The 21,605-nt window shown below is 35.3% G+C and overlaps 1 protein-coding gene across 1 annotated transcript in view; it reads left to right on the top strand.

Moving 5' to 3' along the window:
- LOC106073599 (uncharacterized) overlaps positions 1-19,769 on the top strand; it is a 30,127-nt gene extending 10,358 nt beyond the window's left edge. The window contains exons 5-14 of the mRNA XM_056025819.1: positions 17-126; positions 1,248-1,392; positions 2,783-2,967; positions 3,815-3,886; positions 5,820-5,967; positions 8,789-9,022; positions 10,242-10,298; positions 12,656-12,816; positions 14,346-14,741; positions 15,724-19,769. Coding sequence (XP_055881794.1) covers positions 17-126; positions 1,248-1,392; positions 2,783-2,967; positions 3,815-3,886; positions 5,820-5,967; positions 8,789-9,022; positions 10,242-10,298; positions 12,656-12,816; positions 14,346-14,741; positions 15,724-16,413 — 2,198 coding nt within the window. The 3' untranslated portion in view covers positions 16,414-19,769. The remainder of the gene's footprint in view (positions 1-16; positions 127-1,247; positions 1,393-2,782; positions 2,968-3,814; positions 3,887-5,819; positions 5,968-8,788; positions 9,023-10,241; positions 10,299-12,655; positions 12,817-14,345; positions 14,742-15,723) is intronic.
- Positions 19,770-21,605: the final 1,836 nt, after the last annotated feature.

Here is a 21,605-nt window from a genome sequence, read left to right as displayed (position 1 = left end):
GTTTGTTGACTTGCAGAGAATTCTCGACAACATTTGGATGGCTACTTGATGATCTGGCAAAATGAGACCACCGCCATGTGTAGGATATTTCAGCTGAATAGAGCCAGCTCATACGCCATGAAAAAAGTAAGTAGACATTTATTATATTTTTAAAAATTATCCCTTATCTGGGTTCGAATCTTGCTGAAGACTGGGATTTCGAATTTCGGGATTTTTAGGGTGAATCTGAGTCCACCCTACACTAATGGGTACCAGCTCATTGACTGTTGGCCATAGGAAAAGATGACTTAAACATTATCCGCCCCATAGATCGCAAGGTCTGAAAAGGGAAGAACTCTTCTGAACATAAGTAAAAACAAAGTATGTTTGATCATGAGGTCTTAATAAACTACAAACAATTAAAGAATAATAATAACTTCTTAACTTATCTGTCTGATGTTGTTGGCTGTCCAGGCAGATAAGAAATTCCTTTGACAATTGCAAGAACTATTTTTTTAACTATTTGCCATAGGTTGGGTTTGGGTCATTGTAGCTGTAAACAATTCCTAAGCTTGCAGTTTCCCTGCCTAATTTGTGATTCTCACTGTAATGTCAAAAAAAACATTTAACTTTTTTTTTAATGCAGTAGATTTAAAATGGTTCTGTGATGGCTCTTACTTAGCTTATATTGTTAGGCTCTGCTCTTGTTATGATGGACTTATTATTTTGGAAAATTTTTTTTATATATCGGGTGTATTGGCTGAGTGGTAAAGCCCTTGGCATATCACCCAAAGTCTAGGTATTTTAAAAATTAGAAATAGGAGTGAATAGGTTAAATGGTGTATGTGGGAAGCGTGGTCGAGAAGCTAAGTACGCTTGGGCTTGGCTTGGCTACCTATGAAGGGGGCTCGAGGCTCAACACGATATGAGCAGAGTTGTGTTTACTGAGCTTTAGATACCCCCCCCCCCCAAACTGGTCCACAAATGAGATTGGACCATAGAACTCTGAGCATGCTATAAGCTATAATTTATTTGTTTGATTCTGCTGTGTTTTAAGCATAAAAAGGATATCTTTTATACCTTCTTCAAGTTTTCATTTGTTACCTCTTAGAAACTGCACACTTTACCTTACATCTGAAATGACATCAGGGTCTAAGATTTCCTCCCCTTTGTTTACTGATTGGTGTTTAGCTGAAGTTACCAACTTTACTTGAATTTCTTCTATTATTTCAGAACCTAACTTTTAACCCATTGCACTCTGTTCACAGGTGACATTTTCTTTTGATGTTAAATATCTCAATTCAGCAAACAACTATACAGTGACAGTGTACAGTATCCCCACACCTGACGCTGAGTTTAAAGAAGATGAAAATCGTTTTGTTAGAATGAGGATGACCTCCTTCGTCGGATACAGTAAGTTAAAAGATTACATTTAAGTGCACAGTGTTGTGCAGTGATGAATTCTTAGTGCTTGGGTTGGGGGGGGGGTGCTCTTAGGGGGACGATGATATAAAGGTCATCTGTTCGATGGCTGATGGCTAACGAGGGTGTAAAAGAAATGAACCACTTTCACATGATTTGCCTCAAAAAAAATAATTGGCCATGCAAATGACACTTAAGTGCTCAGAAGAATTGACCTACGAAGTATTCACACAGTCTCAGTTGACCACGTCTGCAGGATGAAAAGAGGACAAAGAAAACGCTTCAAGGACACCCTCAAAGTATCTCTCAACACACACACACACACTTCTTAACATAGAGTTAACTATTGTAATAGCCAAGCACAGATTCACATGTGAAAAGCTTTTGTCTGATTTTTTGTCTTACTATTTATAGTTAATAGCTGGGCTGGGGCTCCGTAGTGTAATGACACAAGATGCGTAGAAGTTGAGGTTAATCGGGTTTTTCCTAAGTAATGTGACGAGTAATAAAAGAGTAGGATTACGAACTAGAAGAGTAACGGACAATACGCCTTAGAGGACGATGCTAGGCTAGCGACGACAGATGACTGTGCCCTTTTTATTGTTCATTAAATTTTTGAAGTTATCAGCCTGCGTTATCAAGTATATTCTTGATTCATTCTGTTGTTGTGTCTTCTATGAACTGGCATGCACCATTAACATATAGAATCATCAACAAAATAGACCATCAACAGTAGCCACATGAAATACTGCATTCCTCATTAATCTTTGGACTTGAAGACAAGCCTTATATGTAGATTTGAAAAGATTTTATAAACTTTTCAAGTTGTTTTTTTTTTTTTTCAGTATCCCTTTCAGACCTTGTGAACTATAGGGCAGTTGATTTATAGATTGTCTGTTTCAATGCTGACTGTTATGACGGATGTCATGTGGCCAGCATAATGACCAAGCCTTTTTACTTTTCCCAAATAATGCAGATACCCTTGAGAGTTGGATACAAATCATGAAATTTAAAATCCCTGTTTTAACAGACTTGGGAAATTAAGACTCTTCAATTTGGAAGCCAAGCATTTTACCACTCATCCACTGTATCAAAATATATAAAATAAGTAAAAATTAAGTAAAGTTGCCCTTTCAGACCTTGGGGTCTATAGGGTACATGATGTAAAGGTCATCTGTTTCTGTGGCCCACTGTTAACAAGGGTGTCATGTGGCCAACACAATGACCAACCCCCTTTACTTTTCCTCAACTAGTGTCAGGTACCCATTAGAGCTGGGTGGGCTCAGAAGGGCCCAAAAGTCCTTAAATTAAAAATTTGGTGTAGAGATCTTAAACAGTATGTGTACAACATGTCATTCTTTATTTTCTTGATGTATTACAGAAAATACAACTGATCCTGCCCTGTGGACGCCTTCTGTCTCGACTAAGACCTGGGCTAATGGTACCATAGAAGTGCGGTTCACTCTATCACCACCAGAATTTAATCTCACTCAGTTCAGAGTCTTGCTGGTCAAGCAATCATATGATTTGAACAACTTTTTTCAAGAAAGATATTACACTGGAAAAGTAAATGATTGTTTTTTATCATACAGAGTTTGGGGAGTTCTTAAATTGTTTATTTGTTCACACTGTTTTAACAATATTATTAGAATTGCTGTTGTTTATTTTGTCTTGCGTCTCTTGTAGCTTCTTAGTGTGCTCTGGTCCTATCTGCTTTGTGGACCTTGTTGGTTTGGGAGTGGGTGGAGAGGGTAAGCAAACACAACTCACCTTGAGTTAAAACTTGACCAAAAAATAAATTTCTAGCCTACATCTGGTTTCAAACTTAATCACCCTAAGTTAGGTAACTACAGGGTTCACATCACTCAGCCACACAACACTTAAGACGTTGGTACAACTCATTTCACAACTTGACACAGTTTTTGAGTTTCAGCTCCTTAGGCGATTTCTGTAATGATCAGTTGCGTGAATGAACTGATTTTTTGGTTAGATAATGATAATCTTTTGTTAATTTTTTTTCTAGGGAGATAGGTCTATCTAGTAATGTGTTGTTTTTTTTTAATTAATAGCATTATAGGTTTATGTATTGAAATTTGAAGTTTTCTTTGGTTCTGTTAGCAGTGCATTGTATGACTGGAATGTGGCCTAGTTCTTTCTACTGCACATGGATGCCTTGGGGTTATATCTGAGCATAATCATTAACAGCAGAACAGTTGCATATTAGCTTAACAAAAAATTGCTCTTAAAAAAAACAGACAAAGTTGCAAAACTTACATATTTATATTCTTAGAGCTTGGTGGGCTATAGAGGTGTAATTAATTTCAAAAATTTAACCATATCAATTTCTTGTAGCATCGCATGCATTGTACTAGTAAATCCTTGTATTGATTGGTTATATATGTTTTTGTTTCAGCTGTACACAGATTCAGACCCTGAAGCTTTTTTGACATTTGATAACCTAGACAGTGATAATTATCAAGTTGTGGTAGGTGACACACTTTACATAATACTGGTGGTGGTGGTGGTGGGGGGGGGGGGGGGGGCTAGTGTGTGTGTTGAATCTTCAAAATTGATTTTTAAGTCGCCAATGACTGTTACCTTGGTGCCAATTAGCAGAAAGCAGCTTGCTTAACAGTTGCGTGTTCATATTGACCGGTAACTGTAGATGTGTTGTGAGTTATCAAGTTGTAGATGCATACATTTTGTCCCACAACTCAGGACACTCGGATTTCCTTAATCTAATATAGATAACTGAATGTAAGGTGTATGTGTGTATATCCTGCATAGAAATCAAAACTGTTTGACCAATCTTGATAAACAAAATGGCCCAAATGTTCCCCTTAGTTGTATGTTTAACCCCTCCCACAACATTGGAAAAAGGGGGGTGGTGGCTAAAAATAAAAAAAACTACACTTAAATTTATTTCTGTTTAAGAACAAAACAAACGGGTAAACCTGCTTTCACAGCATTTTATATTTGATATGAATATGTCAGCTAAACGAGTAAACCCATTTTCACACTGTTCTTTTTTTTATTTTTGTGGTCAAATAAAAAAAATGAGAAGGGACCATTTGCCATGTATGACATAGATATAATCCAATCCACTTTATTAGTAATACCCAAAATAAAGCCACAGGCCTCAGGTCATATCTGGCTAGTTCTACATAAAAAAAAAACCCACATTTAAATAAAGCCAAAAAATTATATTAATAGTTTTCCCTGAAGCATAAAGAAAAAAGTAAAGTGCCCATTCAAGCAATGCAGTCTATAAGTAGGAGGATGTAAAGGTCATCTGTTTCTGTGGCCCATGGTTAACAAGAGTGTAATGTGGCCAGCACAACGACCAATCGCCTTTACTTTTCCCTAACTAAAGGCAGGTACCCATTAGAGCTTGGTGGGTGCCCTAAAGATCCAGAAATTAAAAATTGCGATCTTCACCTGGATTCAAACCCAGGACCCTCCAGTTAGGAAGCCAAGCACTTTACCACTCCCACTGTTACTCCTATAACCTTCTAGAGATTTTGTAAAAGGGATTTAGTCCAATTGATTCAGGGCTCTTAGCTACCAAACAGATACATGAACTTAGCTACACTTCAGTTTTGAAACCAGTATGTATGAAGTACGTATGAAGTATGTATGAAATACGTATGAAGTATGTATGAAGTACGTATGAAGTATGTATGAGGTACATGTGAAGTATGTATGAGGTACATGTGAAGTATGTGTGAAGTACATATGAAGTATGTATGAAGTACATGTGAAGTATGTATGAAGTACATTTGAAGTACATGTGAAGTATGTATGAAGTACATATGAAGTATCTGTGAAGTACATGTGAAGTATTTGTGAAGTACGTATGAAGTATGTATGAAGTACATGTGAAGTATGTGTGAAGTACGTATGAAGTATGTATGAAGTACATGTGAAGTATGTGTGAAGTATGTATGAAGTACATATGAAGTATGTGTGAAGTACATATGAAGTATGTGTGTAGTACAAATGAAGTATGTGTGAAGTACATATGAAGTATCTGTGAAGTACATGTGAAGTATTTTTGAAGTACGTATGAAGTACATATGAAGTATGTGTGAAGTATGTATGAAGTATGTATGAAGTACATGTGAATTATGTGTGAAGTATGTATGAAGTACATGTGAAGTATGTATGAAGTATATGTGAAGTATGTATGAAGTACATGTGAAGTACATATGAAGTACACATGAAGTATATAGGAAGTACATAGGAAGTATGTATGAAGTATATAAGAAGTATGAGATTCTGCAGCCTTAATTTAGACTTTGTACCATTCCAACATATTTTAAAACACTCTTCAGCCATTTTTCTCTGAAAGAATATGAGATGTTTTATTGCCAGCTGGGTACCTGGGTATATATTCTAATTGTTTTTCTCATTCCTAGGTAAAGCCCATTGATGTTTTTGCGGGTATAAAAGGACAATGTTTGTGTTGGAAAATTGTTGCACATTCAACAAATTGTGACGCTGACAGATGTTGTGAAAATATTTGTGGATTTACTACAACTGCCTGGATTTCTCTAAATGTCACAGGTCTGTACTGAAAACAATTGTATGTTAATGTCACATGTGTGTACTAAAAACAATTGATTGTTAATGTCACAGCTCTGTACTAAAAACAGTTGTATGTTAATGTCACATGTCTGTACTAAAAACAGTTGTATGTTAATGTCACATGTCTGTACTAAAAACAGTTGTATGTTAATGTCACATGTCTGTACTAAAAACAATTGAATGTTAATGTCACAGGTCTGTACAAAAAACAACCACTTATGTTACAGGTCTGTACTCAAACAAACTTATGTTAAAGGTCTGTACTCAAACAAACTTATGTTAAAGGTCTGTACTCAAACAAACTTATGTTAAAGGTCTGTACTCAAACAAACTTATGTTAAAGGTCTGTACTCAAAACAAACTTATGTTAAAGGTCTGTACTCAAACAAACTTATGTTAAAGGTCTGTACTCAAACAAACTTATGTTAAAGGTCTGTACTCAAACAAACTTATGTTAAAGGTCTGTACTCAAAACAAACTTATGTTAAAGGTCTGTACTCAAACAAACTTATGTTACAGGTCTGTACTCAAACAAACTTATGTTAAAGGTCTGTACTCAAACAAACTTATGTTAAAGGTCTGTACTCAAACAAACTTATGTTAAAGGTCTGTATTCAAAACAAACTTATGTTAAAGGTCTGTATTCAAAACAAACTTATGTTAAAGGTCTGTATTCAAAACAAACTTATGTTAAAGGTCTGTATTCAAAACAAACTTATCTTAAAGGTCTGTATTCAAAACAAACTTATGTTAAAGGTCTGTATTCAAAACAAACTTATGTTAAAGGTCTGTATTCAAAACAAACTTATGTTAAAGGTCTGTATTCAAAACAAACTTATGTTAAAGGTCTGTATTCAAAACAAACTTATGTTAAAGGTCTGTATTCAAAACAAACTTATGTTAAAGGTCTGTATTCAAAACAAACTTTGTAAATGTCACAGGGCTGTAATGTTATGCTTCTTGTTCTAAAATATTTAATGGATCTTTTTATGCTGTAAAGATGTTTACCTTTAGACTTTGCTAACAGGCTTGGGAAATGAGGGATTAGTTGATAGCTCAAGCTTATTGAAGCTGGATATGATTTATCATAATAATAGATCTGTGTTACCTCTGAATAAAAATCGTCTTACACTTATCATGCGCATAACAAAACATTACATTGATTGCTAAAGAAATTTATATTCATACCCCAGTTTCACTCAATACATGTGAAGTTTACACCAGAAATTTGGCATTTATTCAATAGTTAAATCTCGAACAAAATAAAAGAGTTCATGTATCTGTTTGGTAAAATGTTAAAACCATGTCCTAAATTGTGTTTCTTTGCAATTTAAATCTTTATAGCTGTCTAGAGGTTTTTTTCTAATATTAGGTGTCAAAGTGGTGGTTGTTTGTTTCCAGTGGCAGCATTTCGAATTGTATTAATATTATTTTAAATCCCATCTTGTTAAGGTGCCAAGTAGTTTTGCACTATCTTTCTACAGCTTTCTATTACCTCTTGTGTTGAAGTCCTTCCACAGCTCTTGTCTTGAAGTCCACAGCTCTTGTCTTGAAGTCCTTCCACAGATCTTGTCTTGAAGTCCTTCCACAGCTCTTGTCTCGAAGTCCTTCCACAGCTCTTGCATTAGAGTCCTTCCACAGCTCTTGTCTTGAAGTCCTTTCACAGCTCTTGCATTGAAGTCTTTCCACAGCTCTTGTCTTGAAGTCCTTCCGCAGCTCTTGCATTGAAGTCCTTCCACAGCTCTTGTCTTGAAATCCTTCCACAGCTCTTGTCTTGAAGTCCTTCCACAGCTCTTGTCTTTAAGTCCTTCCACAGCTCTTGTCTTGAAGTCCTTCCACAGCTCTTGCATTAGAGTCCTTCCACAGCTCTTGTCTTGAAGTCCTTCCACAGCTCTTGTCTTGAAATCCTTCCACAGCTCTTGGATTGAAGTCCTTCCACAGCTCTTGTCTTGAAGTCTTTCCACAGCTCTTGTCATGAAGTCTCTGAGTCTGCACCTCTGTGTACTTGGCAAAGCAAAGGTAGTTTGTAATTGAACTGGACTGAGGTGTGTCATCCATTTGCTGCAATAACTGCTGAACCCCTCCTGCCAGTGTATCTTTAAATTCAGTCCTCACTGACAACTTTAACTCATTTCAATATATTCATTGTATATTACTAAATGTGTGACATCTTCGAGTGAAGCTTTAAATGAATTGAGTTAATTTACATTAAAAAAAATTGTACTGAAAGTGATTTGTTAAATTTAGCTGATATCTTTATCTCTATGTAGTTATCTCATTGTGAGAATGTGTTCTCAACACTGGTATTATACCATATTTGACTCCTTCTGTCCGACAATGTCCTTTATTGAATTGTGTGCTTCTGTATAGTTGTACAACATTTCATTGAGTTATGGTAGATATTATATTCTCTGTTTTTAATCATATGCCTCTTTTTGGTGCATTACATATTCTCTTTGTTTTAAACATACACTTTTGTTAAGTATATGACATATTCTCTTTTTTTTTTAAACATACACTTGTTAGGTGCTCTTCACATTCTCTTTGTTTTAAACATGCTCTTCTGTTAGGTATATGGCATACTCTCTTTGTTTTAAACATACAATTCTGTTAGGTATATGACATATTCTCTTTGTTTTAAACATACACTTTTATTAAGTATTTGACATATTCTCTTTGTTTTAAACTTACACTTCTCTTTGTTTTAAACATACACTTCTGTTAGGTATATGACATACTCTCTTTGTTTTAAACATACACTTCTGTTAGGTATATGACATACTCTCTTTGTTCTATACAGAGGCACCTGTTAGAAGCACAACACCAAAACAAGATCCTATAACAACTGCCAAGAATTCATCCCCAAAAGATGATCCTACGACTGCAAAAATCACACAACCAACAAAAGACAGTTTAACAGATGGTGAAATTGTTGGTATTTCAATTGGTGTCCTGTGTTTCCTGGTCCTAGTTGTTGTTATCCTGTGTTTGTGTTCCAGAGGAAAGCTCAGGATTCCCTCGCTAGTTCGTAAATGTAAGTATAGTATCAGTGTTTGCAAATGCATAGTTTTCTTTTTTTTGTTATCAAGCTACATAGAGTCTTTGAACAGAATTTGTTCAAGTGAAAACTTTTGTTGAACTCAGCTGAAAGGTTGTCAGGAAATAATATGTTTTTAATGAATTACACTGCATCTCTCCCATCTTATCTTATATAATACAGACGTTACTTCAAAATAGAAGATGATTACGTCCTATCTTTTTTTTTCTCATGTAGCCAATGTTTGAATTTTTTATAGATTTAGTAGTTTGTCTTTCTATGTAATAAAAAAAAACAACTCTTAAGTACCAGGTATATAAGCATTTATACTTGTATAAATTCATTGATTATAAACCTTTGGAGAAAAAAGTTTTTTTTTTAATCAAACCAACACCTTCAGCTTCAAAATAAACTAGTCACTTAGATATATTTGTTTATAATCAGATTGATTACACTAAGTAGATAAACATAAGACTTACATCACTGAATTTTCTACATCCGTAAATAAAAACCACTATAGGAATAATTACAAAATATCTTACCTTCAAAGTTTGAAAATAAACCCTATAAGAGTATACTTTTTGGGATAATATGATAAAGAAGTAAAAGGTTAATAGTATATTTTGTATAAATTATATAATTTAGAAGTAACAAGTTATGAGTATATTTTGTATGAATTGTATTATTTAGAAGTAACAAGCTAGAGCCTCCAATTAGAGTTGCAAGGCACAGTTAACAATTTTGTTGTGTTCTATAGCTGTGAAAGAAATGTTTGTCTGGCTATGAAATTGTGGGTATGACTTTATCAGGCCTCAGACTTAACAAATAACTGTGTACTATTTATCTCCATAACATCCACCATGTGAAATATCCTGGTGACATCCCTTTCTGTACAAGTCGAAGTTCAACCCCAGACGTGTTGAATTTTTCCTAAACTTAAATGAAATCAGGAAATTTTGTTGGATTTAGTTACTATTAAGGCAAAATATCAGCACATTTTTTGAAATATTTCTCTTAAGTTTGCAGTAAAGCAATGCATATAATGAAATTCAGCAACTTCCTTGAGTTGTGATGACACATCAGTTCACAAACATGCATTGATTTAGAAAATTTCCTGATATTTTTGTGAAACTCAGTTGTGTCCAACTTGTGTGTGTCTGATTCTGGACAGCAAGATAGTTAACACTCAGTTGACTTTGATTAATTTTTTCCTCAGTTACACCATTGTCAGATTGGTACAAAAGCGCTAAACCTCCTATATCTCATCATAAAGGTAAGCCATTTTAAAATTCACATTTAATCTTTATAAACATTTGTCTTTATTTAAAATACACGTGGAAAAAAAAATGAGTACATAATTCTAGTGAAAGACTTGTTGGTTTCAAAGTATGGGTCAATGTGAACGCTGCAAATAATAATTAAAACTGTTAGCTCGGTGCTTAGAAAAACTTAACAGATATAGACTGGATGGACTGTACATGGTAGATTACTATTATGTTCTAATAAAACTCTTTATCTCTTTGATTTGTCAAATATCATTGATTTTGTGTATTTTGTCTAATTAACATGCATGACAAGATTAAGAAAGGAATAAGTATAAGATGGAATCACATTCACTTTTGTAGATGTCTGTATGGTATAGGATTAAAGATAAGCATTAAAACAATTTTCCGTCATATAAAAACAAAACCAATACAATAATCAATTATAATCTCTGGCTGGCAAAAAGGAGGAATACCTCAATATTGTAAAGAGACGAAAGCTGAGCCGGTTTGGTCATTTTGTAAGACATGACTGTCAAAAGTCATTTTCTTCAAGGTACAGTGGAGGGAGAACAAAGAAAGGGTCGTCATAAGAAGTGCTGGATAACACACAAGAATGGTCCGGCTTCCCTCTTGATATCCTGCTAAGGACAGCTAATGACAGAAAAGTGGAAGGATTCGGTTATGTGAACTGTCACAGCACCCCTACGATGAAAGTCAAGGGACAGATGATGATCTAGGGTTGTTTTTTATGTACATAACATTCAAGTATTTATTTCCATGAAAATAAAATAATTAAATGGAAGTAAAGTATCTTAAAACACAGTAATAAAACACAAAGTTAAATTGTATGCACTGTCACATAGAAATTCAGGGGCTTGTTTCCATACATTGGCTGTATAGTCTGTTAAGTTGGAGGTACTTTGTCTTGCTTACAGCTTTACTTCATTCTCCAGCATTATACTTCATTGTACTATTGGGGTGATGACCATCAATAGGCAGCTGGAATGCACAATGCCACCCCTCCACTAAATTGTTTGTTCTTGGTAGATTGTCCTGTACTTGATCTCTTAACATTCCAAAATTCTATCGGAAATCTTGGAGTCATTCTGCGGTTTTGTTTCTTGCAACCAATATAGTTGTCCTCCCAATAGTCATACAAATTCCCTACATCATCTGGGCGAGCATCATTTAGTTCTTTGAAGGCAGTATTTAGAGATTAAAAATGTGATCGCCAGCTTAACTAATCCTGAAAACCTAAAAGTTTGCCAATGTTGAGACAACATGGTTTGATCAAACTGAGATGCCGCAGATAATCAAGATTTCTGATTGTACTATAAAACACATGTGTAACACAGATCATCAGATACCTAACCCTTGAATGGGGTCACCACATTTCAAAACCATATTTTTAGCAAGTGAAGCATTTTAAATTTAGGTAAAAAAGGGAGATACAATTCTAAAGTACTCTCTTTCTCTGCAAATATGGCGTACTTTTAGACCTTGTAATATTGAAGAAGATAGGGACCTCAATGAAAAATGATGCCCAGGACCTTAACTTGCTAGAATCCGGTACATTTATACACATCATATACGATACCATGCTATTTTGTTGGGAAATCCTGCGATACTTTGTCTATTCTATATTTTGTCGGGTCACCATAAAGTCCTGTTGGACATAAGATAATTAAATTCAGTCTATGTCTTGGTGTGTTGACCTTCTTTCTGCTACCAATTAGGACCGGGAGTATATACAAACATTAAACATAATGATAATAAGGCTTTTCTTTGAATCGGAAGATTAATGAGTTAAAGCAAGTTGGCACCTCAGCTTCAATTTAAAGTATTTCCAAAGGGCACTTCTGTTACACTGGCCACCTTTCAGTTCACCTAAAAAGATTGCCTTTGGCATACGTTCGTCCCTCAAACGGGATATGTGCCTTACCATAGGTGCTTTTTAACTATAAGCAGTCCTTCTATACTGTCCATACTGGCATTCACAAGAGGATCGCTGTTTTTAGTGTGGTCTTGCCATTGTACATTGACAATGGAGCGCAGACATTTTTTGGTGAAAGCGTTCCAGAATTTTTAGTTGATTTCTGTAGAGTAACCATGTCTCAGATCCATATAGATAGGTTGAGAGAATCACTACTTGGTAAACAATGATTTTTCTTAGGTTCTTGGAGTGGTTTATTTTGCCCCACTCTTGTCCACATTTTAGATTTAGAAAATTGTTGAGATTAAGACTTTTATGTTTTGATTTCAAAGTTATCTTAATGGCCTTTATTTCTTTACAAATATACATAACTTCCATTTGTTGTTGCTATTCATTTATTTATTTATTTATTTTTCTGCTTTTTTTTTTCAGGTGACCCTGAGGTTAAAGCATCAAGTGATTCTGAGGTCAAAGTATCAAGTGACCATCAGGTTCTGTTGCCAAGTCTAAAACAGAAGAAGCTCTACTTCATGTCTGCTGATGATCACAGCAAACACATTGACATGGTGGAGAGTTTAGTCCATTTTTTAGAGGTACACCATTAATGCTTTGTCTGATGTGGACTGTTAAGTCAATTTTTTAGAGGTAGACCATTTGGTGTCTTGTCTGATATGGACTGTTACATCAATTCATAGAGGTAGACCATTATTGTAGACTGTGATGTTTGTGGTGAAGTTGTGTTGCATGAGATTTTGTTCTTAACAAAACATATGGCTGAAAAGTAATGTGTGGAAGAGATGTCACATGTTTGAAAGATGTAAGTGTATTGTTGTAACTCTATTTCCGCACTGAGATACATGGTGCGCACTAGGCACTGTTCTACACGAGCGTGGAACAAGAGAGAGGAGGAGATGGAGACATGATAGTAGATGCCGGCTTATTTCGTTGAATCAGGCTAGATCTAGAACAAATTGACATTCTGTGGTTTGTGTGTGTTATTTATTTAATCATTAAATCCTTATCTATATTATCATTAACCTGTTGAGTGTTTTCCTGGAAATTTATAGCAGTATCTAAGAGGAGACTTATTGAGGAAACTATGCATTAGGATTGTGGCTTATTGCTTAATTAGCAAGTCCTCCTTCTTCAGCCTTATCTTTCTTCTTCCTTCATTCTTCTAGTTAGCATATGTAATAAAATAATAATTTAATTTATAGAGCACTGTTAACAAACATGATGTAGGCTCAAGGTGCTGTGATAACATTACAAACATAAACATGAGATCTGAAATGAGAAACTAATCTCAAAAAAAGTTTTGAACAGCTAGGTCTATATTCTCTTCTTGAATATAGTGAAGCATGTTGTCTGTCATGATCTTATTAGTAGTGTAAATTTAATTTTCATTACTTGCATATTTATTTTGTTAGGATGTTAGGATTTAGTTGGGATGGTGCAAATCTTTATTTGTAAATTATTTTACTCTAAGGACATAGTCACCGCATATTGAAAAGTTATAAATAAGGACTGCGCTATAAAAAAAGTTAATTATTCATTTAGCTACTTCTTGAGTACCTCTTAATTACTCAAAGTTACTCAGCTTAGTAAATAGAGTAAAGTTCCCCTTTCAGACCTTGCGACAGGGCAGATGATGTAAAGATCAAGTGTTTCTGTGGCCCACAGTGAACGATGGTGTCATGTGGCCAACCAACCACCTTTACTCTTCCCCACCTCAAGTCAGGTACCTATAAAAGCTGGGTGGACTCTGAGGTGCACTAATTACTCATTATTGTCTGTCAAGACCTGCCACCTCTAGTTTTCCCTCAAAGACTGATCCGTTAGTTAATGTCAGATTTTACTGTTGGCAATGCCGTTACTCAAGTTAATACTGTTGTTGTGTCAGGTACCCATTCAAGTTGGGTAGACTCAGCGCCGTCTTAAAAATCTTTAAATTCCAAATCCCAGTCTTCAGTGAAAATCGAACTTGAGGCTCTTTGGATTGGAAGCCAAGCGCTTTTCCACTCAGCCACCATGTCCCCTTTGGAATAATTACTAAAATTTAAATAGATGTTAATGTTAACTTGACGAGAGGTTCAAAGTTTGTTTTCTATAAATTACTTTCCAGCTCCACTGTCAATGTAACGCAGTGTACTCAGCAAGAGCTAAAGACATGCACGACTATGACTCGCCTTACTCTTGGTTCATTAAACACATCTCCAGCTCTGATCATATCATCTTTGTCAACTCAGTGGGAGCCCAGAAACTGATTGAGGCCAATCTGAACAAGACAGTGTACAGAAATAGAGTCTTAGGTCCAGAGGGGGATCTCTTCACCGAATGTGTGAAACATATTTTCAAGGACAACAAGGCCAGGGATAAAGTCATCAACATCTACTTTGGAAATAACTGCAGAGAATCTAAATATATCACATCGCCCTTCACCTTTTCAATTCCAAGAAATCTTCCAGAGTTGATCAAAAAACTTCATGCCATAAATACTAAAGATACAGAGATGTTTAGTGTAAGTATTTTTGTTTTTAACTTTTTTTTTGTTTTGTTTTGCCATTAATACTATAGGTATAGAGATGATTAGTCTCTGTGGCATTTTACGTCTCGAGAGATGATCTTTTCCCTTTGCAACTTCATGTGTGGCTAAAGAGGCCAATCCTTGATACACAGCTGTGATTGCAGGTTGGGCATATATAATCACCAGGCGCAGTTGCATTTTCACCCTTCTACAGATGATTAGTGCAAGTATGCAAATTAGTGTTTATTAGTAGTTGGGAAAAAACATTGAGATGTTTACTTGGGAAATGATGTTGGATGTCAATTAAACTGTTATTTAAATTTAACTAATCTAACAGATTTATTGATGTGATGGGTCAAAAGTTAGTCAGTTATAAAACTGATTTTTTTTGGACATGATAGAATTATAATTCTTATATCTGTTCCTCTCATATTTTCACTGATGGTCTTAGCAGTGCTCATATTTTGCTTTGCTACCAACTTAAACTGTTTATCTTTCTGCATATCATTCCCTCTGCTTTCACTCAATTATTATGTTAGAAACGAACCAGTATTCATTCTCTGGCGCTGCCAGGGTCGAGTTTCGTTAAAGAGAAACAAAATTCATTGTAGTCCCTTTAACAGTTTCCAATGAGGAATTTTCTGGTGATGTGGCAGGTCTGCAGCAGTACCGCCCTCAAACAGGCAGAATGTTCCTAGGAATGTTAAGGGCCTTGAAGGTGTCTGTGCGGTCAGTTGTTATTATCCCCTCAGTTGATATAACAATGGGGTATATTGTTATTTTGGATAACTTCCATAAACGCTTAATCTCCAAGCCTAGGTTCCCATATTTTCTTTGTTCTTCTAGTTTAGTTTTTTTTTTCATTATGAGACAGTAGTATTATTATTGCCAACGTTTAGTGTTTAACTTTCTGCATATCATTCCCTATTCTTTCACCCAACTTCTTTTGAAATGTTTTCGTATTATTTATTTCCAGAACAAGTTGCCAATGTTACGTGAGAACATTGCTCAGCTACCTGGTGGAAGTGAACTGCTGGTTGCAATAGAATCGTCGTCTCTTTTCGAGCAAGAGAATCCTGATTGGCTAGATGAATTTTTTGGGACAGCTACGCCCATCTCCATAGAGCCAATGCTTTCTCACACATCTGGGGATTCTGGGATTGTCATTGACATGGGTCCTCGCTCAGTTTCGAGCTCTGATTTGGTCAACTTAAAGAAATCACATCAAAGTGAGGATTGTATAAATGAGAAAGATTTGAATAGTGTTTACACTGTGCCGTGTTCTGTTTATGATGAAATAAATCCACCAGAAGCCATTGATGGTTGCAGTTCCTTAACTGCAGCATTCCAAGGCATCAATCAGAGAAATGACACCACCTCCCCCAGTTTTGTTGCACCAGCAGACACAGCATCCTCAGTGGACAACAAGGGTGAATCTCTTAAGATGAATAGAGAATCTGCAGGACTTGAAAACATCTATGAGATGATTCCTGATGACTTCCTACAGACACATAATTTTTCTCCATCTCTGATGTACATCCAGCCCCCAGACACTATGTCCACAGTGGATTACAACAGTGAAGCTTTGATGGACATCAATAGAGACTCTGACTTATACTTCAATGATCATGTCCAGGACTTAGGAAGTGGTGAAGAACCTTGCTGAAGGCTACATTAACCTGTAATGTTCTTATTCATAAATCTCATCACCTATTCTCTGTTTTAAATTTTGACAATTATATTTTTTTAAAGAATGAAAATTATTCAAACTTTATGTTTGAAAAGGAAAACATTTTTATCACAATTTTATCTCTAAACTTTGAAAAGATTTCATTTTTATACATTTATTGAAGCCACAGATATTTAATCCACATTATTTAGATTTCTCCACAAAGAGCCATCCAGTAGGACGTCACTACATTTCTAAAATTAATTCATGTCATATATGTCAGACATATTGTTTAATATAATTGACATTATTTTCTCACGTATTATTTGATCCCACATTGCTACAGTAATATTTGGTTTAAAAAAAAAATTAAAAAATTAAATAAACAAAATTTTATGTAATGATGCTTTTTTTAATAATAGAGACCTATCTTTTCGTGGTCATACAGTTTCACTAAGCTGATCATGTCTTGAAAGTGAGATAGTTTCCCATGTCACTTCATACAGTCTCACTAAGCTGATCATGTCTTGAAAGTGAGATAGTTTCCCACATCACTTTATACAGTCTCACTAAGCTGATCATGTCTAGAAAGTGAGATAGTCTTCTTAGTTGTTTAAGCGGTCATAAAGATGAAAAAAAAAAATGAAATTTAAAAAATAATAATTTTTTATTTAAACTACAGATTGTTGTATTTTACTGTAGCGCATTATTCAATGATGAAATGTTGATGTTAACTATGTAGGTTGTAGTTTTTCTTGGAGCATTTTACTTAAACAGGTTGTATGTTTTATGTACATAGCATTACTATTGGGTCTGGACAGTTGTTTTGGATTGTTAATAGACTTATTTTTTATGTAACTGGATTTTCTTCCCACTGTAAGGGTATTCGGCTTCAACTAGACGTCTTGTTATAGCAATATTGACTTAGTCAAGCAATACACTGCTGCTATCTATGAATTGTTTTCAAAATTATTATGTTGACTGTGAATAAAAAGCCAAATAAGTCTGTGTTCTTATGTAACCCTTTTAGCATAAAATAAGTCTGTCATGTGATCCTCCCCCGTAAAATAAGCCTGTCATGTGATCATCCCCCATGAAATAATTATGTTATATGATCTTTCCACATGCAATATCTATCATGTGATCCTCCCCCATCTGGTCCCTAGCATGTGAATCTCTATTTTGTATGAGACTTACCCATTTCATTACCATGAACATGTCCCATTCATATAACATCAACCAGGGTTGACTGAATTTCTTAATCTGGTAATCTATATTAAACATTTTAGAAATATCTACAAGCAAAGCTCTTCCTTCCATGTCTGCTTTTACATATTACTATAAATTATTGTTATTACCTACATTTGTATTAGTTCACCTGTTTGATCATGTTGGGTTCTTTTCATTCATTTTTTTAACAACTTTTTGGTATCTATATTAAAATATAGGAAGATCTGATAGAAAAGTCAGAGCTGGAATACTAAATGAAGTCTCTTGTTGATTTTTGTGTTTCTGTTGGAATACAGTCTAAGTCAGCGGTTCTCAACCTTTTATGCTCGGCGACCCCTTTTTACAATCCCACACTCTACCGCGACCCCCTCGCAAATACACACAGCAATAGAAGAATAGACAAAAACAATCCATTTTTTTCGATGGTCTTTGGCGACCCTTGGAAAATCGTCAATCGACCCCCAAGGGGGTTGCGACCCACAGGCTGAGAACCCCTGGTCTAAGTGAAAGCCTTGCCAAGTCTTTTTCTCCTCCTAGCAAATGTTTTCACCAATAGTTGTTTGTTATGAAATCTTGTAGTGATAACATGGTAGTCTGTTGCAACATTGTTTTTGACACTGTAAATATTTGTTTGTCTACAAAACCTGTTTCAAATATTATCTTTATAATCAAGTAGTGTACTGCTATTAGAAGCTCCTCCTTCCTAATCAAATATAACCGCAGTATCATATGCTACCTACGTAATGATGTTGAGTCTAGCCTTGGGCTTGAAAAAGCTGATTATATCTAGGCCATGACTGTGTTTGGCCTAATTATTTTGAACTGCACTTACTCAGTTTCTTTGCTAATATATTATTGCTATGTTCAACTATGTAGTTTAATAGTATTGTAGATGTTATAGCAGATTGTCTTACAGAGACTTGAATGATAATGTGGGATAGCTGAAGAGGCCAGTTGAAAACAATTGTTTAAATCAAAGAATCTTTAAATATTTTCTAGTTTTGAAAATCTGTTATATTTCCTGCCAACTATCCAATATTTTGGGTTACCATGCACAAACTGAACTGCTGCCTTAGTTTTGTTTTTTTTACTTATTTGGTTGTGGACATTAGCTATTGCACTGGAGTAGCTAGAAAGATTTGTCTGCATGATAGCATTGTGATATTTACATACATTTTTAGCTAATTTGTTTACAAATTTGCCATTATTTTTTTTTTTGTTTTAATGTCACTAATTATACAGCCTAATTTTTGTTGTTTTAAGGGTAGGGATGTTGAAATAAGAACTGGACAAGGTACATTGTAAACATGTTTTGATTGGCTTCGTTGTACAGCAATATCACACTTTCATGTAATATCAGTAATGTTGTGTCTCATCACTTGTAAAAAGTAAAGTTCCCCTTTCACTCCTTGTGGTTTATAGGGCAGATGATGTAAAGGTCATCTGTTTCTGTGGCCTACGGTTAATGAGGGTTTCATGTTGCCAGCACAATGACCAACCGCCTTTACTTTTCCCAAACTAATGTCAGTTACCCATTAGAGCTTGGTGGACTAATAGGCGCCCGAAAATCAAAAAATTAAAAATCCCAGGATTTGAACCCCAGACCCCAGCTCAGAAACCAAGTGCTTTACTGCTCAGCCACCAAGCCTCCATCATCACTTGGAATAGAAATATATTTAGTGTGGTCTCAGTTATACTGTTACTGTTATTAAGTCATTAATTCTAATGTTTAAAGTGTCATTATAAAGTCATTAATTCTAATGATTAAAGTGTCATTATAAAGTCATTAATTCTAATGTTTAAAGTGTCATTATAAAGTCATTAATTCTAATGTTTAAAAGGGTCATTATAAAGTCATTAATTCTAATGTTTAAAGTGTCATTATAAAGTCTTAAATCTAATGTTTAAAATCATATCATCTATCATAGTTCAGCACATGGTCATGTGACAGCACTAGCAGGAGTTGCTTGTTTTAATATTTTTACATTTCAGTTTCTGTGCAAAAACAAATTCTAGATTCACTTGAATGTACAATGTACAACAAAATTAGACTAGCAGCATATTGTGCAGCTAAAGTGTGCCTTTTAGTTTCTCTGGTTTATTAAAAGCATATTTTTACAATCCGCTTTGAGTAGTTACTTGTGTTGAACCTTTAGACCTACGATTTTATTACCTCTAACATCGAAGAAAACCTCTGTCTGATATCTTGATGACAATAAGATGTAGATCCGTTCATGCAAGCAGACCCGTTCTATCAGGACCGCATTAAGACTTGACATGGAGGGCCCCTTCAAGGACTGGATTAAGACTTGACATGGGGGCCCCTTTAAATCAAAATATGGCAACTTTTCTTTCTACTAAATGATTGCAACTATCCGTGTTGGGGGGGGGGGAGTACTAAGACTGTTTTATTGATCCTTACGGAAATTTGTTGTGATTACAAGGACTCTTTTCTCATATAAAGACAACACAACAGAAAAATACACATAAAGCTCTATTTTGTGTTGCTTCTAGAATTCAAGAACTTCTCACTCAACTGCTGTCTCTCTCTCTCTCTCTCTCTCTCTCTCTCTCTCTCCTTCTCTCTCTCTCTCTCTCTCTCTCTCATGTCTCTTTCTTTGACTATCTCTTTCTCTCTCGGCTGGGTGTTCTGTAAGGCGTGCCCCAACACTTGGAGTATCCGAGGGCCAGACTTTCCTTAAGTCTCCATAACACATGCCACCACCTCTCATGGGGGCTGCACTAGAGTTAGAAAGATACTCTCTACTAGAGATAGAATGAAACTCTCTTTTGAGTTCCTTAACTCTTTCTCTCCGTGATTATTTTTCCACATTTTAAATGAATTCTTTATTTTGGGCAATACTATCTCACTACCCTGTTTTGATTGGGCTTCAATAGCATTGTTGTTTGATATCAGAAAATGTTGTATTTGGTGTAGAATTAAAGTGAAATGCATTCTCTTTTTATATAATTCAAAGTCAAGTTTAAAAAATTTAATATTAATTTAATTAGGTCAAATGAACGATGGTATCGTCGATTAGGAGAGAAAGAGTTTAAGGAATTTCAAATGGTTACTCTCCGCTGGGAAATGCTAGCTCTTCTTGACGCGGAGTCGTAAATGCTGGTGACTCAGGAAACAAGGAGAACAGCCATCGGCAATAATATAATGTAAAAACAGCCTGAAAACTTCAGAGCAAAAGCATCACTGCAACCCCACCTACCCATGTCTTGTCTTGGCTTTTTAAAGCGAAGATTGAATTCCATAGTTATCATCGAACTCATGGGAAATTAGATTCGACTACGAAGGAGGGGTTATATAATATTATAATTACCCCTAGTGAACCGTTATAGACTTGTTTTGCGGAGATCAGGTTGTGAAGCACATTATCTTACAGACGTTACTCAAAAAAAGAATATAATTACGTCCTACGCATTTCATGTGTCAATCTAGTCATGCATGTTAATCAATGACTTAAAACTCTGCCAAGTCGTTGGTTTTTTCCTGGCTGAATTCAGACAACCCATTCCGTTCTCTAATGGCACTGGGGGAAAAGGATCGAGCACTTGTACGGATTTGTTCTAGAGTATGCAATAAGAAATTTGCCTTTTTGAGTTTGGTATTAGTTGTTTTTTTTCTATTTGTAAATTATGGTTTAATGTTTTATGTATTATAGCTACTTTCCTTTTTTTTTTCTTGTGTCCTGAAGTGTCTCTAAATTTAGTGATTTTACAAGTGATGTTACTCTATCAAATTGAAATATTCGTCTGTTATCAATCTCAATTCTCTATTGCAGTGATGCCCAAAATACGGCCCGCGGGCCAGATCCGGCCCGCAACGTGGTTCCATCCGGCCCGTCTAAACCTAGGCAAAAAGTGTAGAGTCGATGTTTTATTAGACAACAGTTAAGCAACATTTTGAAATAAATATGGGAATACCAAAAAGAGACAACAAAAAAAAA

The sequence above is a fragment of the Biomphalaria glabrata genome, chromosome 4 (assembly GCF_947242115.1).
Source record: "Biomphalaria glabrata chromosome 4, xgBioGlab47.1, whole genome shotgun sequence".
Taxonomy (NCBI): domain Eukaryota; kingdom Metazoa; phylum Mollusca; class Gastropoda; family Planorbidae; genus Biomphalaria; species Biomphalaria glabrata.
Note: the sequence above shows the minus strand (reverse complement) of the source record. Positions and strands in the feature narration are given on the sequence as shown.